Here is a 20,019-nt window from a genome sequence, read left to right on the forward strand (position 1 = left end):
TGCATGTTTTTCATGTTCAATGTATTCGCTCTTACAAGAACCTCGATTCTGTATACAAAGAAAGAAAAAACATCGAGTTTCTTTTTCTTCTACCATGGATACAGTTTTCACTTTCTTTCTTTTTATATCCCTCTCTTTTGTCCTCCTCCTCCAACACCTTTTGATGTGATCATCAACAGAATTGGGTAATGATAGTATTTCTGCTCTCACAACACAATTCAACACATTTACAGTAAGGAAGGTTTATTATTCAAAACTACTTCCCAGATGCAAGTTGAACTATGAAGCAACTGTAAATAAGACACCATATTTTTTCAACATTCATGTCTCTTGTAATATAAAACCTGTCCATCTAAAGCAAACCCCTTCCACCTCGTGCCTCGCAGCACCATAACAAGAAGAAAGTGCATCAAATATGCATACATTAAGGCTGATGAATCGTGAACTACATGTCAAAACTGGATAAAAATGCACGTTTATCAAAGCCTTACATTGTGAGAAAGCAGCAGAACGATCAACAAATTTATAGCAGAGTTTGCAACAATAAATCAGAAAGTAATGCCTGCTGGTGATGAAAACGAAAAAGAGTGCAGTGCCTTCTTTGCTTCCGGAAAGCTTTCTCCGGAAATGTTACTTGGTCATATGTCGGAGATGTTGGTTCGAGACTTTTTTTGTGTCTATGTATACATGTACGGCTTGATAATTTAGGATTCAAAGCAAATTTCCTTAAGCTGTAATTAGCACAAATGCAGTTGCCCAAAACAATTTGTACTATACAATATTCATACATGTTTCTTTAACAACAATATGTGCAACAAGCCTTTTTGATAACGCTGAATGTTTTGCTCAAAACAGCATTGCACCATCAAAATGGGTCGATGCAGAAGAATGTAAGATTTAGGCTTCCATATTTCCCCGAATGAGAAGGCAGGAATATGCTCCAATGATCGGGTGTCACTGTCGTATCGGCCGTGAACACATTGGGGCTGTACTCATTTGCACTTTCAGAGATTAAAAAAAAAACCCACACACACAAACAATGATGTGCTGTACATGCAGATAAAAAGGTGCAATAGATGGTGTGTTGTACAAAAATAATGTCATACTTTGCTTTAAGTCAAATTCTTTGTATTTACATGTACAACAGGATTTTAATTGCAATGCAAAGATTCTGTCATGGATCAAACATTGCATTTGGTTTTGCTGGCACCAGGTGTATATAAATGGAGGCTAAATGTAACGAAAAATAAAAAATAGGTGGTGACCTTTTGCAGAGCCCTGTATGGAGAGCCAAATGCATCACAATTAATTAAACGGAAGTCTCTAATATGGCAAGGTTCCACTTAAAGCAAGAGAAAAACTAACTGCAATGTCAATGCTTTGCTCCATATTTGGGCTTTGATACTAATAAGCAAGAGCTCTACGAGCCATCGTTATTTAACCTTATGAATGGAAAAAAGGCAATCAAATGTATTTCAGCTGGAGTAAAAACTAAACGTATCGATGATGGGAATCTCACAACAATACCATGACTGTGAACAGGTCTGGCCGACAGGTCGTGCAGATCAAACCTGGCACTGAAATCCAATAAGCTGGCCATCTTTCTATCTCCCAATTGAATTAGAGAGGGATATATGTTGAGATAAAGAATTTGTCTGATCCAAGTAATTTGGAGGATGCAGACAAAACATGGACCTTGTAATAATAAATTCACTTGTAAATAAGAGCTTGGTGCATCGAAGCGACTTGTTTGAATTGATTTAATTGTTTGATTTTTTTGAGGCATGATAAAAGAAAGTGGGAGAGAAAAATAAAAAAAGAAACAAATACAGTATAGGGGGCTTGAGAGGTGAGAAATGAAATTTGAATGAGATTTGTTTTTGGCCACTGCTATGGACTTTTTCCTAAATCAATATATGCAATCATCCCAAGAGGTTCCAAGAGCTTAAATCCACAACCAGTCATGAAAATGAGAGTGCGAGAAAAAAAAAGAAAACTGCCGAGAGCACACGACACTTATTGTGATTGCTGAATTATCGTGATGGTTAACTGCAATATCAATCTTTAATTGTTTTATAATGTGAACATTCAATTTGATCCCATGGAAAAATGCAATGTGAGGAGCACATCATCCCAGGGGATATCAACATTCCAAGTGCAGTGTTAACTTCGGGCATCACTTATTACCTCGGGTGCAACACCTGGTGCAAGTCAGTGACCTCAATCTGAGGGGTATATACTTTATATCCAAGTTGATGACCAGCATGGTGCCTTCCCATTACCAATCATAGTAAAGTGTGAATGAACAAATAATTGAACACAACGGTGACAAAAGAAAAGCGCAATAATAAAATAAACATTATGAACCTCAAGTGTGGTTCAGTACAAGACAATACCGCACATAAAGTATCGCAAGTGCTTGCTCCAATGAAAATTCAGCAACAAAGGGAAAGTAATAACTAATACATGAAATTCCAAAAACCTCTTGTAGTGTAGAATTGTAAAATAAAAGTGCCACTCAAGCTAGATTTTTCTTCCTCATGATTCTTGCTTGTCCTCAACACCACTCAGGAAGGCTTCCCACAACTACTTAGGCCTGTTTGCATTTCTGCTACCAAACAGAACAGCAGAAGCCTTTATTCCTCTAATCTTCAGTCTCACATTTACAAACCCCTTCACGGACACCATCTGCTGTGCCCCAAATAAACACCTAAACCGAAAAAAAACCATGTTAACTATACTATCCTGCTAAAATTTGGTCACTCACCCTTGGTTTGGCTGCTCCTTTGTGCACCCGTCTCCAACTTTCTCAAGCACCCTTCGCATAAACTTACAAAATACATTCCGAATCTTAAGCGATAACTAGACAAAAGCCACTGAGGCTCCTGATCTCCAGCGGCTGCCAAACAAAACAAAGGAAATAATTTATTTCTTTTGTTCAGCTCGGTCAAGCAAAATAATTCCAGAACTGTCTCTGATGATCATCCTACTTCAAACCAAAGTGGTTGATGAAATGGCGAGAAGAGCGCAGCATTCTGACAAAACAAGGTAATCCTACTTCTCAGCCTTCTAGCTCTGACTGAGAACCTGCCACACAATGATGTGGCTCAGGTCCTTGAGAAGTGACGGTTTGAGTTCCGCTAGGTTTTCTGTCTCTTCACCATCTCCTATAATGGAAGAAATCATGAAAAAGTTAGAGCAATGGAAAAATTGGCTTCACTCTGAAACATTCACAAAAGTAACCAAAGGAGCAGAAAAGATTTGCACTGCTGAAATATACTACATTCACGAAATAAACAGCAGTCTCATCGAAATACATTGACTTCATGGCTATTGTTAAAATAGACTAGTGGACAATGTAACAATCAATGGAGGCCAGGATTATACATTCTTCATATGAGGGGCATTTAAAAAGTTTCAAGCCAAACCTATTCAATATGTTAGGACCAAACCAATTTCACAGGTCAAAGTACTCATGGTTTGATACAATCAATTGTAAAGTGCCTTTTCTTTATGCTTGCAGGATGTATATACAAAGGTGTCAATGTGAGTCAGTCAGTGCAGTTTTGCAATATGTGTTTGAATATATTTTGCACTGAAACTGGAGGAGAAGTCAAAAACCTCCATTCAAAAAATAAAATAAAATAAAACATGATTAACCCGAAAGAAAATCCATTGGTAAGAAACACCAGGGCATTTTATTTTCCACTGTTCATCCCGTGTCCTCCCCAGACCTTCATTTTTTCCCCAACATCTCTTATCTCTCCAAGTCTCCCTGTATTTTGTGCCTCAACCCTGCTGTTGGTGTGTGCCCCCTTTCCCTTTCTATTGTTCGTTTTGTTCTGTTCCATTCTGTGTTTTAGCTCCTCCATGAGCCTCGACACTATATGCCAAAAAAGCAACAACAAAAAAAGAACAAGCGCCGTCGAAAGTTGACTCGAGAAGTGTTGCTTCTTCAGGACAATGCATTATCTCACACAGTCCAGGTTAGAGTTATCACAGGAACAAGCTGTGGATTTGTCCTGTTTTTCCATCCAGTCAATTCACCAGATTTGTTGTCCTCAGATGCCTATCTGTTACCCAAGTTGATGAGCTTTGTGGGAAGAGTTTTGATTGATGATAATGAAAATGACAATTCAGGTGATTGCAGTGGTTGAGGAGTTTCTAGACCAAGAAGGACAAGGACTTCTACAAGATGGGAATAGCCATGATGATGCAGTGTGGGACCAAATACAATGAACTGGAGGGACTATGTTGAGAAATAAACAGTTAATTGAAAGCAAATTTTGTTTTCTCTTTCAAGCTAGAGACTTTCTGAATGCCCCCCTCCTGCCCCCCCCCTCCCCCCCCTATTTGGTAGGCTATTGCCTTAATAGTTCAATAGATATTCACTCACCTATTCTGAAATCGACATAACCTTCACCACCACTCATTATGAGCATAGAGCTGGGTGGAGACCGAGCATGGGCCGGCTCCAAGGAGGCAATGGATCCTACGGGAATGACCCCAGATTCAAGAGCCACATCATTTTCTCCAGGGGCACCTGAAATGTGTGTGAAGGGACACCAAACATACTTTAATTACAAAAGAAAAATATTTATGATAACTTTGCCTTTTTTCAACAATATTGTATTTAAGAACTGATGGTTATATAACAAACAAGTTAGGACACTTGATCAAGATAAAGTTATTTAGATTTTAGTAAAATATTGAGAAGATTGTTGTTTATAGCTGCAGCAAAAATTTAATCTGGAGTGCAAAACGGCAATGATGGACCAAATGGCCTCGTTATTTCCTTGTTAAAGGTCATACAGGATTGGGTGACCACTCGTTGTGCTCAGTGTAGTCCCTCAGACTGTGGAACCGTTGTATATTAATTTCTATTCTGCATATGAAATATAGAAAAAAGATTTGAATGCAATCAGTTTGATTCCACGCAAAGCATACCAGCTAACACAATGATGTTGTTGCAGCATCATAACAAGAATGATCGACTGTCGTCACAACTTGCGACTAAATGCAGTAACGGGCCGATTGGGAAATGTGCCTTTAAAGCACACTTTGAATATGACAGCGCAATTGAGAAACACACATTTAATGCTCCATTAAAAGATTAACTTGACACTTCTCATCCAAGTCACCCTCCACCACGGTTATATCAGAAAGAGCTGATTCATCATACTGTCACGGATTGTTTAACCCCAATATGGGGCCGTTCAAAAATTACTTAATGCTATTCTTTAGGGAGGCGTATACCATGTGTGCTGAAGGGCTAGATTAAACTTTACTAATAATTTCTATTCGAAATACGATTATATTTTTCGGGGTCCCTCATCGTGAGTAACATTTGACCCAAACAAAAGCAATGGAAATCTGATGCAACAAACCCGGGCAGAGTATAATGAGCAGAGGCGTACAGGCCTGATGTCTTAGGCCCACCAGAAAACAAAGATGGTGGCCATATTATTTCATCTGGGTGCCATGGTCTGTGGAGTCAAGTGACAAATGTGGGTGGGGTCCAGCAGCTGCCACACCAATTGGTGCACATACCAAAAATCGACCCAAGCAAGAACCCCAACAACAGCAGCAGCAACTTTGTAAGGTCCATCATATGGTTGCTGCAAGTTGCTTGAAACCTTACACAACCGTCATATGGTTGTGTAAGTTCCACACAAAAACCTGGGTGCACATAGAAAAGTCCTTTGGAATACAAACTGGGCATGACAAAGACGTATGTGTTGGTGTTGCCCGGAGGCCCTGCATGGTCGTATGAAATTGGTTGGCAGAGTTACTGGCATTGGGCAAATCGTCATTGGACGCTGAGAATAATTCTCCTGGGAGATGAAGCGGTGCACCGTACACTTGGTGAAGTGTGCAAGGAGAGTGAGAGTCCGAATGGGTGGATGAAGCAAAAATTTAACGTTTGTGGTCAGTCAGGACAGAGAATTGGCTGGGCTTTAAGGAGTGGTGGAAGTGCTGGATGGTGAGGTATACAGCGAGTAATTCCCGATTGAAGGCGCTGTACTTGTGCTTTGGTTGTTTCAGCGTTTTAGAGAAAAAGGCAAAAGGACACAATTAGCATCGATAAAATGGTAAAGGGCCACACCCACCAGGACCTCAGACGCATCTACCATCAAGCATGTTGGCGCCTCTGGCTTTGGATGAATCAGGAGTGATGCGTTGCCCAGTGCATCTTTGATGGTGTGGAAGGCTGACAAGGTAGGCTCTGCCCATCAGAACACTTCTGGGTGCTTACCAGTTGCGAGTAACTCATTCAGTGGCTGCAATGTTGTGGCTGCATTTGGAATAAATTGATGGCAAAAGTCGATGAGGCCCAAAAATTCTCGCAGTTTGCGTTGAGATGAAGGTAACGGGAAATCACGAATAATCTGCACCTTATCCTCGAGCGGACGGATGCCTGAGTGGTTAGCGCAGTGGCCGAGGAAACTCAATTCTCCAATGCCAAATATGCACTTTGTGGGATCGATGACAATGTCAAAGTCCTGTAAATGGGGGAAGAGGAGACGTAGGTAGGTGTTCCTGATGTTCTTCTGCAGTTGCGCTTGCGTTAGAACATCATCCATATATACGTAGCAAAAGTGTAATGCCCGCAGCACCTAATCAATAAAACATTGAAAGGCTTATGCAGCATTGCATAGGCGGAACGGCATCTGAGGGAATTCAAGCAGGCCGAAAGCCATGGCGACTGCTGTCTTCTGGATGTACAGTGCATTTAGAAAGTATTCAGACCCCTTCACTTTTTCACATTTTGTTATGTTGCAGCCTTATGCTGAAATCGTTTAAAATCATTTTTTCCCTCATCAATCTACACTCAATACCCCATAATGACAAAGAGAAAACAGGATTTTAGAAAGTTTTGCAAATTTATTAAAAAGAAAAAACTGAAATATCACATTTACATAAGTATTCAGAACCTTTGCTATGACACTTGAAATTTAGCTCAGGTGCCTCCCATTTCTCTTGATCATCTTTGAGATGTTTCTACACCTTGATTGGAGTCCACCTGTGGTAAATTTAATTGATTGGACATGATTTGGAAAGGCACACACCTGTCTATATAAGGTCTCATAGCTGGCAATGCATATCAGAGCAAAAACCAAGCCATGAGGTCGAAGGAACTGCCTGCAGAGCTCAGAGACAGGATTGTGTCGAGGCACAGATCTGGGGAAGCCCACAAAAAAATTTCTCCTGCATTGAAGGTTCCCAAGAGCACAGTGGCCTCCATAATTCTTATATGGAAGAAGTTTGGAACAACCAGGACTCTTCCTGGAGCTGGCCGCCCGGCCAAACTGAGCAATCGGGGAGAAGGGCCTTGGTAAGAGAGGTGACCAGGAACCCGATGGTCACTCTGGCTGAGCGCCAGAGATCCTGTGTGGAGATGGGAGAAACTTCCAGAAAGACAACCATCACTGCAACACTCCACCGATCTGGGCTTTATGGCAGAGTGGCCAGACGGAAGCCTCTCCTCAGTGAAAGACACATGAAAGCCTGCTTGGAGTTTGCAAAAAAGCACCGAAAGGACTCTCAGACTGTGAGAAACCAGATTCTGTGGTCTGATGAAACCGAGATTTAACTGTTCGTCTCACCAAACATCTCACTGAAATATCTCTCACCACTGTCACATATTCTGGTGACAAGGAGCCAACAATGATTTTGAACTGCGTCGACTCGGTAAATATTCTCCCTTTGTAAGGAAGCAGGTGGTGTCTACAGTGGACAGGGAAGATCTGCTGTCGCATTGTACTGCTCATGTGAAGGGTGGGAAGGAAAATTATACATTTACATCTGAGCTGTGAGAAAGGGTTATTGAAGGCCTTAAGAAAAAAAGGTAAAACACCAGGAAAGCTTGGCATTCCAAACGAATTTTACAATCAGTGTTTTTACCTGAGCGAAGTTAAGGGTTAAGAGATTTATTGGCCCCCTTTTGTAAGTTTGCAATGCCACCTGGAACTCTGGTAGGGTTCTGCCGTCATGGTCTGAATAATTGTTGGTGATACTCCCAAAGGAAGGGCATTTGAAATATATATAAAAAATAGATCTCTTTTGAATTCAGATTACAAGATAATGGCGGCTTTTTTTTTTTTTTTGTATACAAGATCGAGGCTCGTGAAAGAGCTAACATTAATCACAAAAAAAGTCAAACCGACACGTAAAACACAAAAATAAGGGGAGCGGTAGACAAGATGGGGAGAGAGGGGGAAGGACACAAACACAACATTTGAGAGCAGGGACATCGGGAGAAATGTGGGAGGGGGAGGGCTTGGGGGGAGGTGGGAGAGGTATAAAACATATGAACACTGCAAGGACTTCCAGGAAAGAAGTTGAAATTTCAAACAAGGTGGATCTGGGGTGAATTAGCGGGGGTAGAAAAGATCAAGGTTTTGGATGGGGGAAGATAAGAGATGGTGGTGAACAGCTGTTTTAAAGACCTGGAGGGAGGAGTGGGATTGAAGGGTGTGTGGGAGTTTGTTCCAGAGGCGGGAGAAAAGAGGAATGAAGGAGTGAAGGTGAGCAGAGAGCCGAGATTTCGGCAGTTTAACCATCAGAGGGTTGCTGGCAGATCTTGTGCGACCTGTAGGAATATTTGGGGGACAAAGCACAGAGAGAGCTGGGGGAGCAAGGCTAGAGAGGAGTCGGTAGAAGACAGAAAGACCCCCTACCTGTCTGCGGCGAGTGAGTGAAAGGCCCTCGGAGATAGCTTCATCAAGGGAGATTCCAATGATTCTGAAAGCTTTGGTTTCAACAGCGTGAAGCCGAGCTAGGTGTGAGGCAGGAGCACCGGCCCATAGGGGAGAACAGTATTCCACTGAGCTGTGGATGAAAGCCTTGTATGTGGTGAGGAGCTCAGGTGTGCCTAGGAAGGACTTCGCACGACGGAGGATGCCCAGTCGGCGACTGGCTTTGGAGGCCAGCTTGGAAATGTGGTTTTCCCAAGAAAGATCATGGCAGATGGTGAGACCCAAACGCTTGAGCGACAGAACTTCTTGGAGAGGATTGTTGAGAAAGTAGATGGGAGGGTTGTCCAGTCGATCTTTTCGGAGATCCATAGTAAGAGTGTGAGATTTGTCAGGATTGAAAGACATGTTCCACTTGTTTGACCAGTCTGTGATTTTGTCCAGGTCTTCAGAGAGTGAGGAGGCTGCAGACTGCCGATCTGAGGGAAGAGGAATGGAGCGGCAGAGAGTGGAGTCATCAGCAAAGAGATAGAGAGGATTTTTCAGAGAGTCGGAGAGATCATTGATAAAGACCAGAAAAAGCAAAGGGCCCAGAACACTGCCTTGGGGAACTCCAGCCTGAACAGGAAGGGGAGATGAGAGAAATCCATTCAGAGCCACACGTTGACTACGACCAGAGAGGAAGTCCGCAAGCCATGCATGGAGATTTCCATGTATACCATAGGAGGAGAGTTTGGTGAGCAGAGCTGGGTGCTAGACCGTATCGAAGGCACGTGATATGTCAAGGGAGACAGCTCTGATTTCCTGTTTGGAATTTTTTTTTTTTTTTTTGTATACTGAATCGAGGCTCGTGAAAGAGCTAACATTTATTTCACACACAAATCAACCAGACAAACAAAATATATAAAAAGAGGGAGCAGGAGACAAGATGGGGAGAGAAGGGGAAGCACACAAACATAACATTTGAGAGCAGGGAGAGGGCTTGGGGGGAGGAGGCGTGGGAAGGGGGGGGGGGGGTGGGAGAAGTATAAAACACAAGGACACCAAGGACTTCCTGGACAGAAGTTGGTATTTCAAAAAAGTGGATTTGGGGTGAAATTAGCGGGGGTAGAAAAGATTAAGGTTTTGGATGGGGGAAGATAAGAGATGGTGGTGAACAGCTGTTTTAAAGACCTGGAGGGTGGAGTGGGATTGAAGAGAGTGAGGGAGTTTGTTCCAGAGGTGGGAGAAAAGAGGAATGAAGGAGTGAAGGTGAGCAGAGAGTCTTGATTTTGGCATTTAACCATAAGAGGGTTGCAGGCAGATCTTTTGCGACCTGTAGGAATATTTGGGGGACAGAGCCCAGAGAGAGCTGGGGGGGGGGGGGGGGCAACGCCAGAGAGGAGTCGGTAGAAGACGGAAAGACCACCAACCTGCCTGCGGTGAGTGAGTGAAAGGCCCTTGGAGTTAGCTTCATCGCGGGAGATTCGAATGATTCTGAACGCTTTGGTTTCAACAGCATGAAGACGCATTGAGCTTGGGCAGAAGGAAGCCGACGGTGTTTGCATGTGCATCAGAGGTGTGGTGTCAAGGGCAGGGGAGTCTCGGATGTCTTGATTTGTGTTAGAGGTGCCTGATCTTTGGCAAATAGCAGAAAGGGTGCGTTATGAAGGATCTTTGTGACCTTTGAAGGTCTTGCACTTCTGAGCTTGGATTTGGTGAAGGCTTTCAATGGCGTCTCAATGGCGTCCCAGTGTGTACCCTGGATAAGAATAGGTACGCCGTATCCCTGCGTGTCGTAAGAGGCGACTAAGAGGGTTGGCGTCAGGAAGGGCATCCGGCCATAAAAACATTGCCTCAAAAAGAGAACCATGACAATTACAACTACATGTGGGCAGGGTACAGCCCGAAGTGGAGATCAGTTTCTGAGGTTTGGGACATGGAATGTAGGGACAATGACAGGGAGATCAGGAGAAGTGGTGGAAGTATTGGTCAGAAGAAGAGTGGACATATGTTGTGTGCAAGAGATGAGATGGAAGGGAAGTGGTGTGAGAGTGGTGAAGGGTAGGCAGGGACAGAAATACAAGTTTGTGTGGCAAGGATGCCCAGAGGGCATGCATGGTGTTGGTGTCCTGTTTTCTGAGGAGTTTGTAGACAGTGTGGTGAGTGTGACTAGATTGAGTGAAAGGTTGATGATGGTGAAAATGATGATAGGAAAGCTCTTGGTGAACATCATCTCGGGATATGCTCCCCAGGTTGGTCGGAGCGATGAAGAGAAGGCCAAGTTCTGGTGTGCAATGGAGAAGCTGATGGAAAACGTGAAAGATGAGGGAGTTGTTGTGGTAGGAGGAGACCTAAATGGACAGGTGGGAAGGAGTATGGACGGTTTTGAGGGAGTTCATGGGGGTTACGGATATGGTGTGAGATATGGAGAAGGTGAAAGGATTTTGTAGTTTGCTGATGGAGCTGATTTGTTGATTTGTAATACTCAGTTCCAGAAAGAGGATAATAAGCTTGTTACATACACGTCAGGTGGGTCGACGACAACCGTTGACTGCGTAGGCGAGATAGGGGGCACCTCCGGGACACAAAGGTGATCCCGGGGGAGGAGGTTGTTTCACAGCACCACTTGGTTGTCTGCGACGTAAGGGTGAAAGGTGCGAGGAGAGCTCGGCGGGTGAAGTACCAACCGAGAATGAAGGTGTGGAGGTTGAAAGAGGTGACAGTAAGGGAGGCATTAAAAGAGAGGCTGAGTAGGGTCGAGGATGATGTGGTTGAGCTTGAAAGTGGTTGGATGTCAATGAAAGCTCGTCTGTTGGGAGCCGTTGGTGAGGTATGTGGATGGACAAAAGGACCACCGAGGCACTCGGAAAAATGGTGGTGGGATGATGAAGTTGGAAAGAGGCTTGACGAGAAGAGGAAGAAGTTCAAGGAGTGGCAGAAGGCGAAGGGTACGGGAGCAGAAACAGCAGAGCATGAAAGTTATAAGGCAGCCAGGAAGGCTGCAAAGAAAGAGGTAGCAAAGGCGCAGGAGGCATGTAGGAAAATGTTCGGAGAACGCTTGGATTCGGAAGAGGGTCAGAAAGCAGTATTCAGGACTGCAAAGCAGATAGCGAAAGAGAGGTGTGATGTGATGGGGGTGAGTTGCTTGAAGGATGAAGTGGGACAAATCGTTGTCGACCCAGATGGAATTAAAGGAAGATGGAAAAGATATATGGAAATGCTGTTGAATACAGAGAATGAATGGGATGGCAACATAGAGAGTAACCCAGTTTTAGGACCGGCAGAGAAGATAACTGAGAAGGAAGTTGAGGAAGCGATAAAAGCAATAAACCACCGTTTAGAGGCCATTTTTCGCGGGGGTTGGCCTTTTCGGGGACCGTGGTAGTTGTTGTTTTTTGGTCCCCTTTTTGAAGCAATGTTTTACGGCCGGATGCCCTTCCTGACGCCAACCCTTTTTGCCGCCTTCAACGACAAACAGGGAATTACCAGTGAACTGGTACTCAATTAGCCGACCTCGGAAGGATGACAGGCTGAGTCAACCGCCCTGGCATTAATTCGGCGATCGACCGAGATTCGAACCCAGGATCCTAGGAATCCTAAGCCGGCACCCTAGCCGCTAGCCCAACACCAGGGATGCAACCAGGGGATCCCACGGCCTGGGATGCAGGGGTGCAGGGGGTGCACCAGGGACCAGGGATGCAAAAGCAATGAAGGGTAGAAAAGCGGGAGGGCCGACGGGAGTTGTGGGAGATATGTTGAAGGCAGCAGGAAGTTGGGGTGTGAAGAGAATGACAGAGATCTGTAATCTGGTGGTGAAAGAAGGCCGCATTCCAGTGGATTGGGAACTGAGTACCCTCGTCCCTCTATTCAAGGGGAAAGGTGACCCTCTGGAGTGTGGCTCGTACCGAGCGATAAAGTTATTGGAGCATGGAATGAAGGTATTGGAAAGGGTGTTGGAGAGGAGGATAAGGAAGAAAGTGAAGATCGATGAAATGCAGTTTGGATTCATGCCAGGAAGAGGAATGACAGACGCGCTTTTCATTGTGAGGCAGTTGCAGGAGAAGTGCATGGAGAAGAGGAAGAAGTTGTTTCTTGGGTTTGTTGATCTGGAGAAAGCATTCGATCGGGTTCCACGCAAAGTATTGACATGGGCATTGAGGAAGTTAGGAGTGGAGGAATGGTTGATCAGAGTAGTGATGGCAATGTACAAAAGAGCGCGCACAGCTGTAAGGACGAAGGACGGGAACAGTGGTGAGTTTGAGGTGAAGGTGGGAGTGCATCAGGGGTCGGTACTAAGTCCACTACTATTTGTAGCTGTGATGGAGGTGCTGGCTCAGAACGTAAAGGAGGGTTTACCGTGGGAGTTGTTGTATGCAGATGATCTGGTGTTGATTGCGGAAAGTATGGATGGACTGAAGGAAAAGATGAACACGTGGAAGGAATGTATGGAGACAAAAGGTCTGAAGGTGAATATCGGAAAGACAAAGGTGATGGCAAGTGGTAAAGCATGTGGTGAGGTGGAAAGAACTGGGAAGTGGCCCTGTGTTGTGTGTAGGAAGGGTGTCGGAGTGAACACCATTCAGTGTACAATGTGCGCTGAGTGGGTTCATCAAAAATGTAGTGGTCTGAGAGGGTCATTAACCAGTGTGGCAGCTACATTCAAATGTAAGGTGTGCACAGAGGGAGCTGCAGATGGAGGAAATGTTGAGTTGGATCTTGGAGACGGCGTGAAGCTGGAAGGTGTGAAAACATTTTGCTACCTCGGAGACATGCTGAATGGAGAAGGTGGATCAGACTCGGCAACGGTTGCTCGAGTGAGATGTGCATGGAAGAAGTTTCGGGAATTGAGTGGCGTGCTGATGATGAGGGGAGTGTCGTAGAAGCTGAAGGGAAAGGTGTATGCTGCATGTGTGAGAAGTGTTATGATTTATGGGAGCGAGACATGGGTAATGAACGTAGAGCAGCAACGAAGGTTGGAAAGGGTGGAAATGCGAATGGTTCGACGGATGTGCGGAGTATCGTTGAGAGAGAGGAAGACAAATGATGAATTGCGAAAGATGATGGGAATAGAGCCTGTGATTGATGCTGTGAAGAGGAACAGGTTGAGATGGTTTGGTCATGTGTTGAGGAAGGATGAAAGTGACTGGTTGAGAAGAGTGATGGAAATGAATGTAGAAGGAAGTCGAAGACGGGGAAGACCGAGAAAGACTTGGCTAAAGATGGTGGAAGAAGAAATGCGGGCAAGGGGGTTAACAAGGAGAGATGCAGAAAATAGGGCAAAATGGAGAAGATTGTCATGGGGACCGCAAGGCTAACCCCCGCTCTAGCAGGGAAAATGGCCTTTTAAAATGCATGTTGTTGTTGTTGTTGTTGTTTCAATGGCGTCTCACAGGAGTATTTCTGGGAGGTGTTGCAGGCACAGGGAAACCATTTCACAATTGGGAGAATAAGGGGACAAAATAATGCATGTGTGGAACCAGTCCAGTGTCTTGGCCTCCTCATTTCAACCTTTCAACTGTGCTGCCCATCACCACCTCATGTGCTCACTATTGCACATCCAGGATATCTTCTGCACATTGTGAGAAACCCCCGGTGAAACCACCTTTGTTCTCACCCAAATGAGTGCCCCGCCCACCACTGACGTAACCTCGTTGGAGCCTCACGCGATTGGGAGGCGAGTCGGGACGTGATTGGTGGAGGGTCAGAGAGCGCGGCCGCCATCTCATGATACGGACGCAGCTCGGGGGTTCGAGGCCTCGAGGCGAGGGAACTTTCGTTACGCCTCACGACAGCGAGTGGTGCTGATCGTTTATAGTTATGGATTGTACGAGTGAGTGATTCCGGAAGAGAACGAGTGATTCCCGGAGATCGTAGATTGGAACTGTGAGTCCTATATTGCCTGCTTCGTGTTGGAGCTCCTGGCCGACCGTTCCTGGCGGCCTTGTGTGGTATTCCATCCTGGTATCCTTGGAGTCCCGGAGCCCGTCGATTGGAGCCGCGAGGATCTTACCTGCGTCTCGTGGGAGCGTCTGTGGCCGACCGTTCCTGCAGGCTTGTGCAGCCTATTCCATTTGTTACCTTTCATGGTTTTTGTGATCGAGCCAATAAAGCATCGTGCCTTACCCCTAGAAGGCCGATTAAAACACAATTGTGTTGATTACGTCTCTTTTGTCCACTCCGTGGATTACTTGAAGCCCGGACATTTACGTCCGTATTCCGTGCTGGGATACATTCCCCAGACGGGATCGCGACAAATGGGTTGCTCGTCCTAGGATCATTCAAGTAAGAGCCATTCGATTGAGACGGGAATTCTGCAGTGGACGACATCTTCTGGCATCTGTTCATCGCCTTCTCACCAGCGGACGCCGTCTGGGAGGAACTTCTCGCCGTAGGACGCTGTCTTGGGCAGAGAAGTGAATAGCCTCGGATCCCTCCAAACAACCGACAAAGAATAAGCGAATAGCCTCGGATCCCTCCAAACAACCGAAAAAAAAAAAAAAAACGTGAGTATTTGTACGTGGTATTTTTCTCATTGGCAATTTGATGTGCGGGTGATATTGCGTAGTTGTGTCGTATTTCCCCAACAGAGCGTTGTGTTTGAGCGTTGTGTTGAGGTTGTGTTTTGTGCCTGGTCGTATGATAACTCGTAGCCAAGCTATGTCGACCAGGGAAGTGAGAGTTCAACCTGATCATGTTGACAGTCACGTGGGTGGCGAGGTGAGCGACGCAAGCAGCCTTGACCCGGTCACTCAACCCGAGATGTTAGGAAGCGATTCCATCATGACTAAATGCATGCGTTCGCCCTTCTGGACCGGGCTGACTCCGGTTCAACAACTTGACATGTATAACAGGGAGAATGACAGGGCAGAGGCAGAGCGTGCTGCGGCAGCAGAGAGAGAGCATGCGGCAGCAGAGAGAGAGCATGCGGCAGCAGAGAGAGAGCATGCGGCAGCAGAGAGAGAGCGAGAGAGAGAGAGAGAGCGTGCGGCAGCAGCAGAGGGAGAGCGTGCAGCAGCAGAGAGAGAGCATGCGGCAGCAGAGAGAGAGCGTGCGGCAGCAGCAGAGGGAGAGCGTGCGGCAGCAGCGAGAGAGCATGCGGCAGCAGAAGCTGAACGCGTCAGAGAGCATGAGTTGCGAATGTTGACTGAACGACTGCGGGCAGAGGGGTCTGCTGCAAGAGTCCCGGAAACTGTTCATGTTCGTTTGCCGGACTGGACGGGAGACACGAAGCCAGAAGCGTATCTGGAGATGGCGGAGAAGTTGTTGGCTGCCGGTGGCATTGATGAGAGCTTGTGGGTCGGCCATCTTGTGAGCCATCTATCTGAGAAGGCGAGGGAGGTATATGCGAGGATGGCAACCGAGGACGCAAACAAATACAGGGCATTGAAGGCCGAGATTTTGAATGCCTATGCGGTGTCCGCATGTATTTATAGGAGAAATTTTTTCAGCTGGACTCGTGAGTCCAGTCAAACCTATGAGGAACATTCGCGGGCCTTGTTGGAACAGCTGCAGAGATGGTTCAAGGGGAGCAAGGTGGAGTTACCTCAAGCGGTTGCGGAACTCCTGGTGCGTTACCGTATCGATCAACAGCTTCCGCCTGACTTAGCATTGTTTCTTGTCGACAAAGACACTGTTTCCTTGGCAGACTGCGTCAACCTTATTGATAAACATGTTTTGGCGTGCAAAATGCTGCAAGTCACGCAGTCGCTTCGTAAGACGGAGGAGTCTGCGATCAAGACCGCCCCCCGTCTGCCCGGCGGCTGGATCGAGGGGAAGGGTTCTCCGATGACCTCCACTGGGGGCGCTCGCGAGCCGCAGACCAGGGCAGGGCCCTGGTGCGATTTCTGCAAACGCGTGGGGCACGGTGAAAACCGCTGTTTCTCTAATCCCGCCAGTCCGGCCTACCGAGGCAACCCTCCTGTTAAGTCGGAGGGAGATCAGTGGAACTCATCCGCCGGGCCCTCGCACACGACGGTGGCATCGGTGACCGAGGTCACTGCCACCGGGGCTAATTCCATTCATCCACTGCATCAGGAGTATTCAGGGACAGCCTTAGTGGGTGGCCCCGATTCGATGCTGAAGTTTGAGACCAAATACCTTCGGGATACTGGGGCGACACGGTGTGTTCTCCGGGTGGGGGTAGTTCCGGCCTCTCAGATGCGTTATACCGGCGAGTATACCCTCCTTCGGGGCATTGACCGGGTTCTTGGCCGGTACCCCCTTGCCCTCCTCGAGGTCCGGAGTGACATTTTTAAGGGTCCAGTGACCTGTGTGGTAGTACCCTACTACCCTATACCCGGGGTCTCCTTGCTGATTGGCAATGATGCCATAGCCAGGGAGGAGTCATTGACTCTGACCTGTGGGGGGGTCCCTAGAGCCCAGAGTAAACAGGCGGAGAGAGTGGCGGAGTCAGACATATCTTCACTCTGGCCCGAGGGGCCTAGCGCCTCGACTCCAGTTTCCGACGGTGACGTTGCGTCAGCTGAAGTCCACCCGAGCCTCCCGTCAAGCCAACCTCAGGTGCCGTGCTCCTCAGGGACCGCTCCCGCCATGTCGAGATTCAGCAGGAACGCTAATGCTAAGGTATATGTGGGAAACCTGGGCAATGGAGCAGCGAGAGCCGAGCTAGGGAGGGTCTTCGGGCATTACGGACCACTCCGCAACGTATGGGTTGCTCGGAACCCACCTGGATTCGCAGTTGTTGAGTTTGAAGATCCACGAGATGCTGAAGATTCGGTCAGAGCCCTTGATGGAAGGTTAATTTGCGGATCGCGGGTGTGCGTCGAGATGTCGAATGGCATGTCGCGGCGGCCTCATTTCAGACGCCCTTTGGTCCGCAGGCCGTTCGACCCGAAAGATCGATGTTACCAGTGCGGTGAAAGGGGTCATTACGCATATGACTGTCGTTCTCGACACCGGAGGAGAACCCGCCGCTCTAGGTCTCGGTCCGTTTCCCTCCTGTAAATGTTTCCCCACCTTGAGTTTGGCTCCCTTGTTTCTCTATTGTGCTTTGGGTGAAGTGTAACTCTTGTGGGGTAGATGTTAATGGGGTGTATGGTGTTTAATATTGTGTGTGAAAAAACAAAAACAAAACTGGTTCATTGTTTACCCTGTTAACGCCTGTTAATTGCCTGTTGCGTTAATAAGTGCGTTATTGTTGCGTTATTGTGTTGCGCCATTGCGTTGCGTTGTATTGTTGCGTTGTTTCGTTATTGTTGTTAACAAGTGTTAGTAATTGTTAATTGCGTTAATTGCCTGTTAGCAATTCCCGCCATCATCTTGCCATGTGATTTGCACCTACTACAAATACTGGTTTTAAAAACGCCGTCTATTCGACGGGGTTTTTACTTAGGGGGGGAGGACTGTGAGAAACCCCCGGTGAAACCACCTTTGTTCTCACCCAAATGAGTGCCCCGCCCACCACTGACGTAACCTCGTTGGAGCCTCACGCGATTGGGAGGCGAGTCGGGACGTGATTGGTGGAGGGTCAGAGAGCGCGGCCGCCATCTCATGATACGGACGCAGCTCGGGGGTTCGAGGCCTCGAGGCGAGGGAACTTTCGTTACGCCTCACGACAGCGAGTGGTGCTGATCGTTTATAGTTATGGATTGTACGAGTGAGTGATTCCGGAAGAGAACGAGTGATTCCCGGAGATCGTAGATTGGAACTGTGAGTCCTATATTGCCTGCTTCGTGTTGGAGCTCCTGGCCGACCGTTCCTGGCGGCCTTGTGTGGTATTCCATCCTGGTATCCTTGGAGTCCCGGAGCCCGTCGATTGGAGCCGCGAGGATCTTACCTGCGTCTCGTGGGAGCGTCTGTGGCCGACCGTTCCTGCAGGCTTGTGCAGCCTATTCCATTTGTTACCTTTCATGGTTTTTGTGATCGAGCCAATAAAGCATCGTGCCTTACCCCTAGAAGGCCGATTAAAACACAATTGTGTTGATTACGTCTCTTTTGTCCACTCCGTGGATTACTTGAAGCCCGGACATTTACGTCCGTATTCCGTGCTGGGATACATTCCCCAGACGGGATCGCGACAACATGCTTATTCTTTCCTATTTTGTTTTTATATGGACCCTTGTTACTCTGTTTTGTGTTATTAATCCTTTCCTTCTTGTGTATGTTCATCATACCCCCCCCCCCCCCCCACCCTCCACCAACCACAATACCCTTTTTGGCAGTTTGTAAACCTGCTTTCCTTTTTCGTGTAACCCCTCCATGACATGGGTAAAAAAACAATATGGTGTAATTGTAGTGAAATTAAACCGAAGGTGAACCCAGGGTGTGCTCGCGTATCCCACTAAAGGGGCGTCTATAAGACCTGGGACAACCGCGGGCGCAAGGCCACTCTAGCGCCACTTACTGTGACATAGTCCTGTAGTTGAATGGTATGTACGCCCCTATATGCTGCGCTCGTTTTGCTTTGCCTATTGATATCGGACATTGCCCATGTAATACTCTGGATCTAATGTCTATTGCTTGAATGTATTTTACAGGATGTTACCACAGATCTAAATGATATTAAACCTACCCAAGGGTCAAGTCGTGTCTGAGCTTGATTTTCACGACATTTAATATCATTTAGATCGACGAGATGACTGAACACAAGATGATCGTGGTACCGACTCTCGATGCGGACGCACAAGCTGAGGAGTCGGGGTCGGTGTTCACCCACTGGCTCAAAACGCTGGAGAATTACTTCGCCGCTTATGAAACGGAGCCCACCGCCGTGGCGAAACTGTCTGTGTTACAGTCGAAGGTCGATCACCGCGTTTACCGGAGCATTGCTCGATTTGAGACGTATGCCACGGCTCTGGCTGAACTAAAGCGACTCTACATAAAGAAACGGAGCGCCGTGCAAGGCCGGCATCAACTCTCCCAGTGGCGACAACAACCCTCGGAATCGATCGATTGCTACGCACAGGAGCTGCGTTACCTTTCGGCGGACTGCGTCCAAGAGGTTCGGACTCATGAGCAGGTCCAAGATGACCTTTTGCGAGATTCCTTCGTCGCTGGGATTAGTTCTACAGTCTTGAGACTTCGGCTCCTGGAGACTGCGGAGCTGACATTTACGGAGGCTCTGCGGCTGGCCCGCATCTTCACGGATGCCCGTGAACAATCCACCGCTTATGATCACCCACGAGTCGTGGCGGGGACTTCTCAACTCGCGCGACCGGAGAGGGTTACCGCCGAGGATATGGGGGAAGACCCGACCACGGCCGAGTCTCTGGGTGCTCCGGAAGCGGACTCCGCTCCCGGCCTAATGGCTGCAGCCGCTGCCCGGCCACGGCCTGACTGGTATGCGAAGTGTTATTTTTGTGGGAATCGGCAGCACCCTAGA

The 20,019-nt window shown here is 47.1% G+C and overlaps 1 protein-coding gene across 3 annotated transcripts in view; it reads right to left on the bottom strand.

Moving 5' to 3' along the window:
* Window positions 1-226: 226 nt before the first annotated feature.
* Window positions 227-20,019, bottom strand: part of LOC137427602 (C-Jun-amino-terminal kinase-interacting protein 4) — a 229,969-nt gene continuing 210,176 nt past the window's right edge. For all 3 annotated transcript variants that reach the window (XR_013623219.1, XM_078776573.1, XM_068117245.2), the window contains 2 exons: window positions 4,397-4,543; window positions 227-3,167 (listed from right to left, as the gene is read on the bottom strand). Coding sequence is in view for 2 of the 3 variants with exons in the window: in XM_078776573.1 (XP_078632699.1) it covers window positions 3,070-3,167; window positions 4,397-4,543 (245 nt within the window). In the remaining variant the exon portion in view is untranslated. The remainder of the gene's footprint in view (window positions 3,168-4,396; window positions 4,544-20,019) is intronic.

Source organism: Myxine glutinosa, chromosome 1 (assembly GCF_964187855.1).
Source record: "Myxine glutinosa chromosome 1, kmMyxGlut1.1, whole genome shotgun sequence".
NCBI classification, from domain to species: Eukaryota; Metazoa; Chordata; class Myxini; order Myxiniformes; family Myxinidae; genus Myxine; species Myxine glutinosa.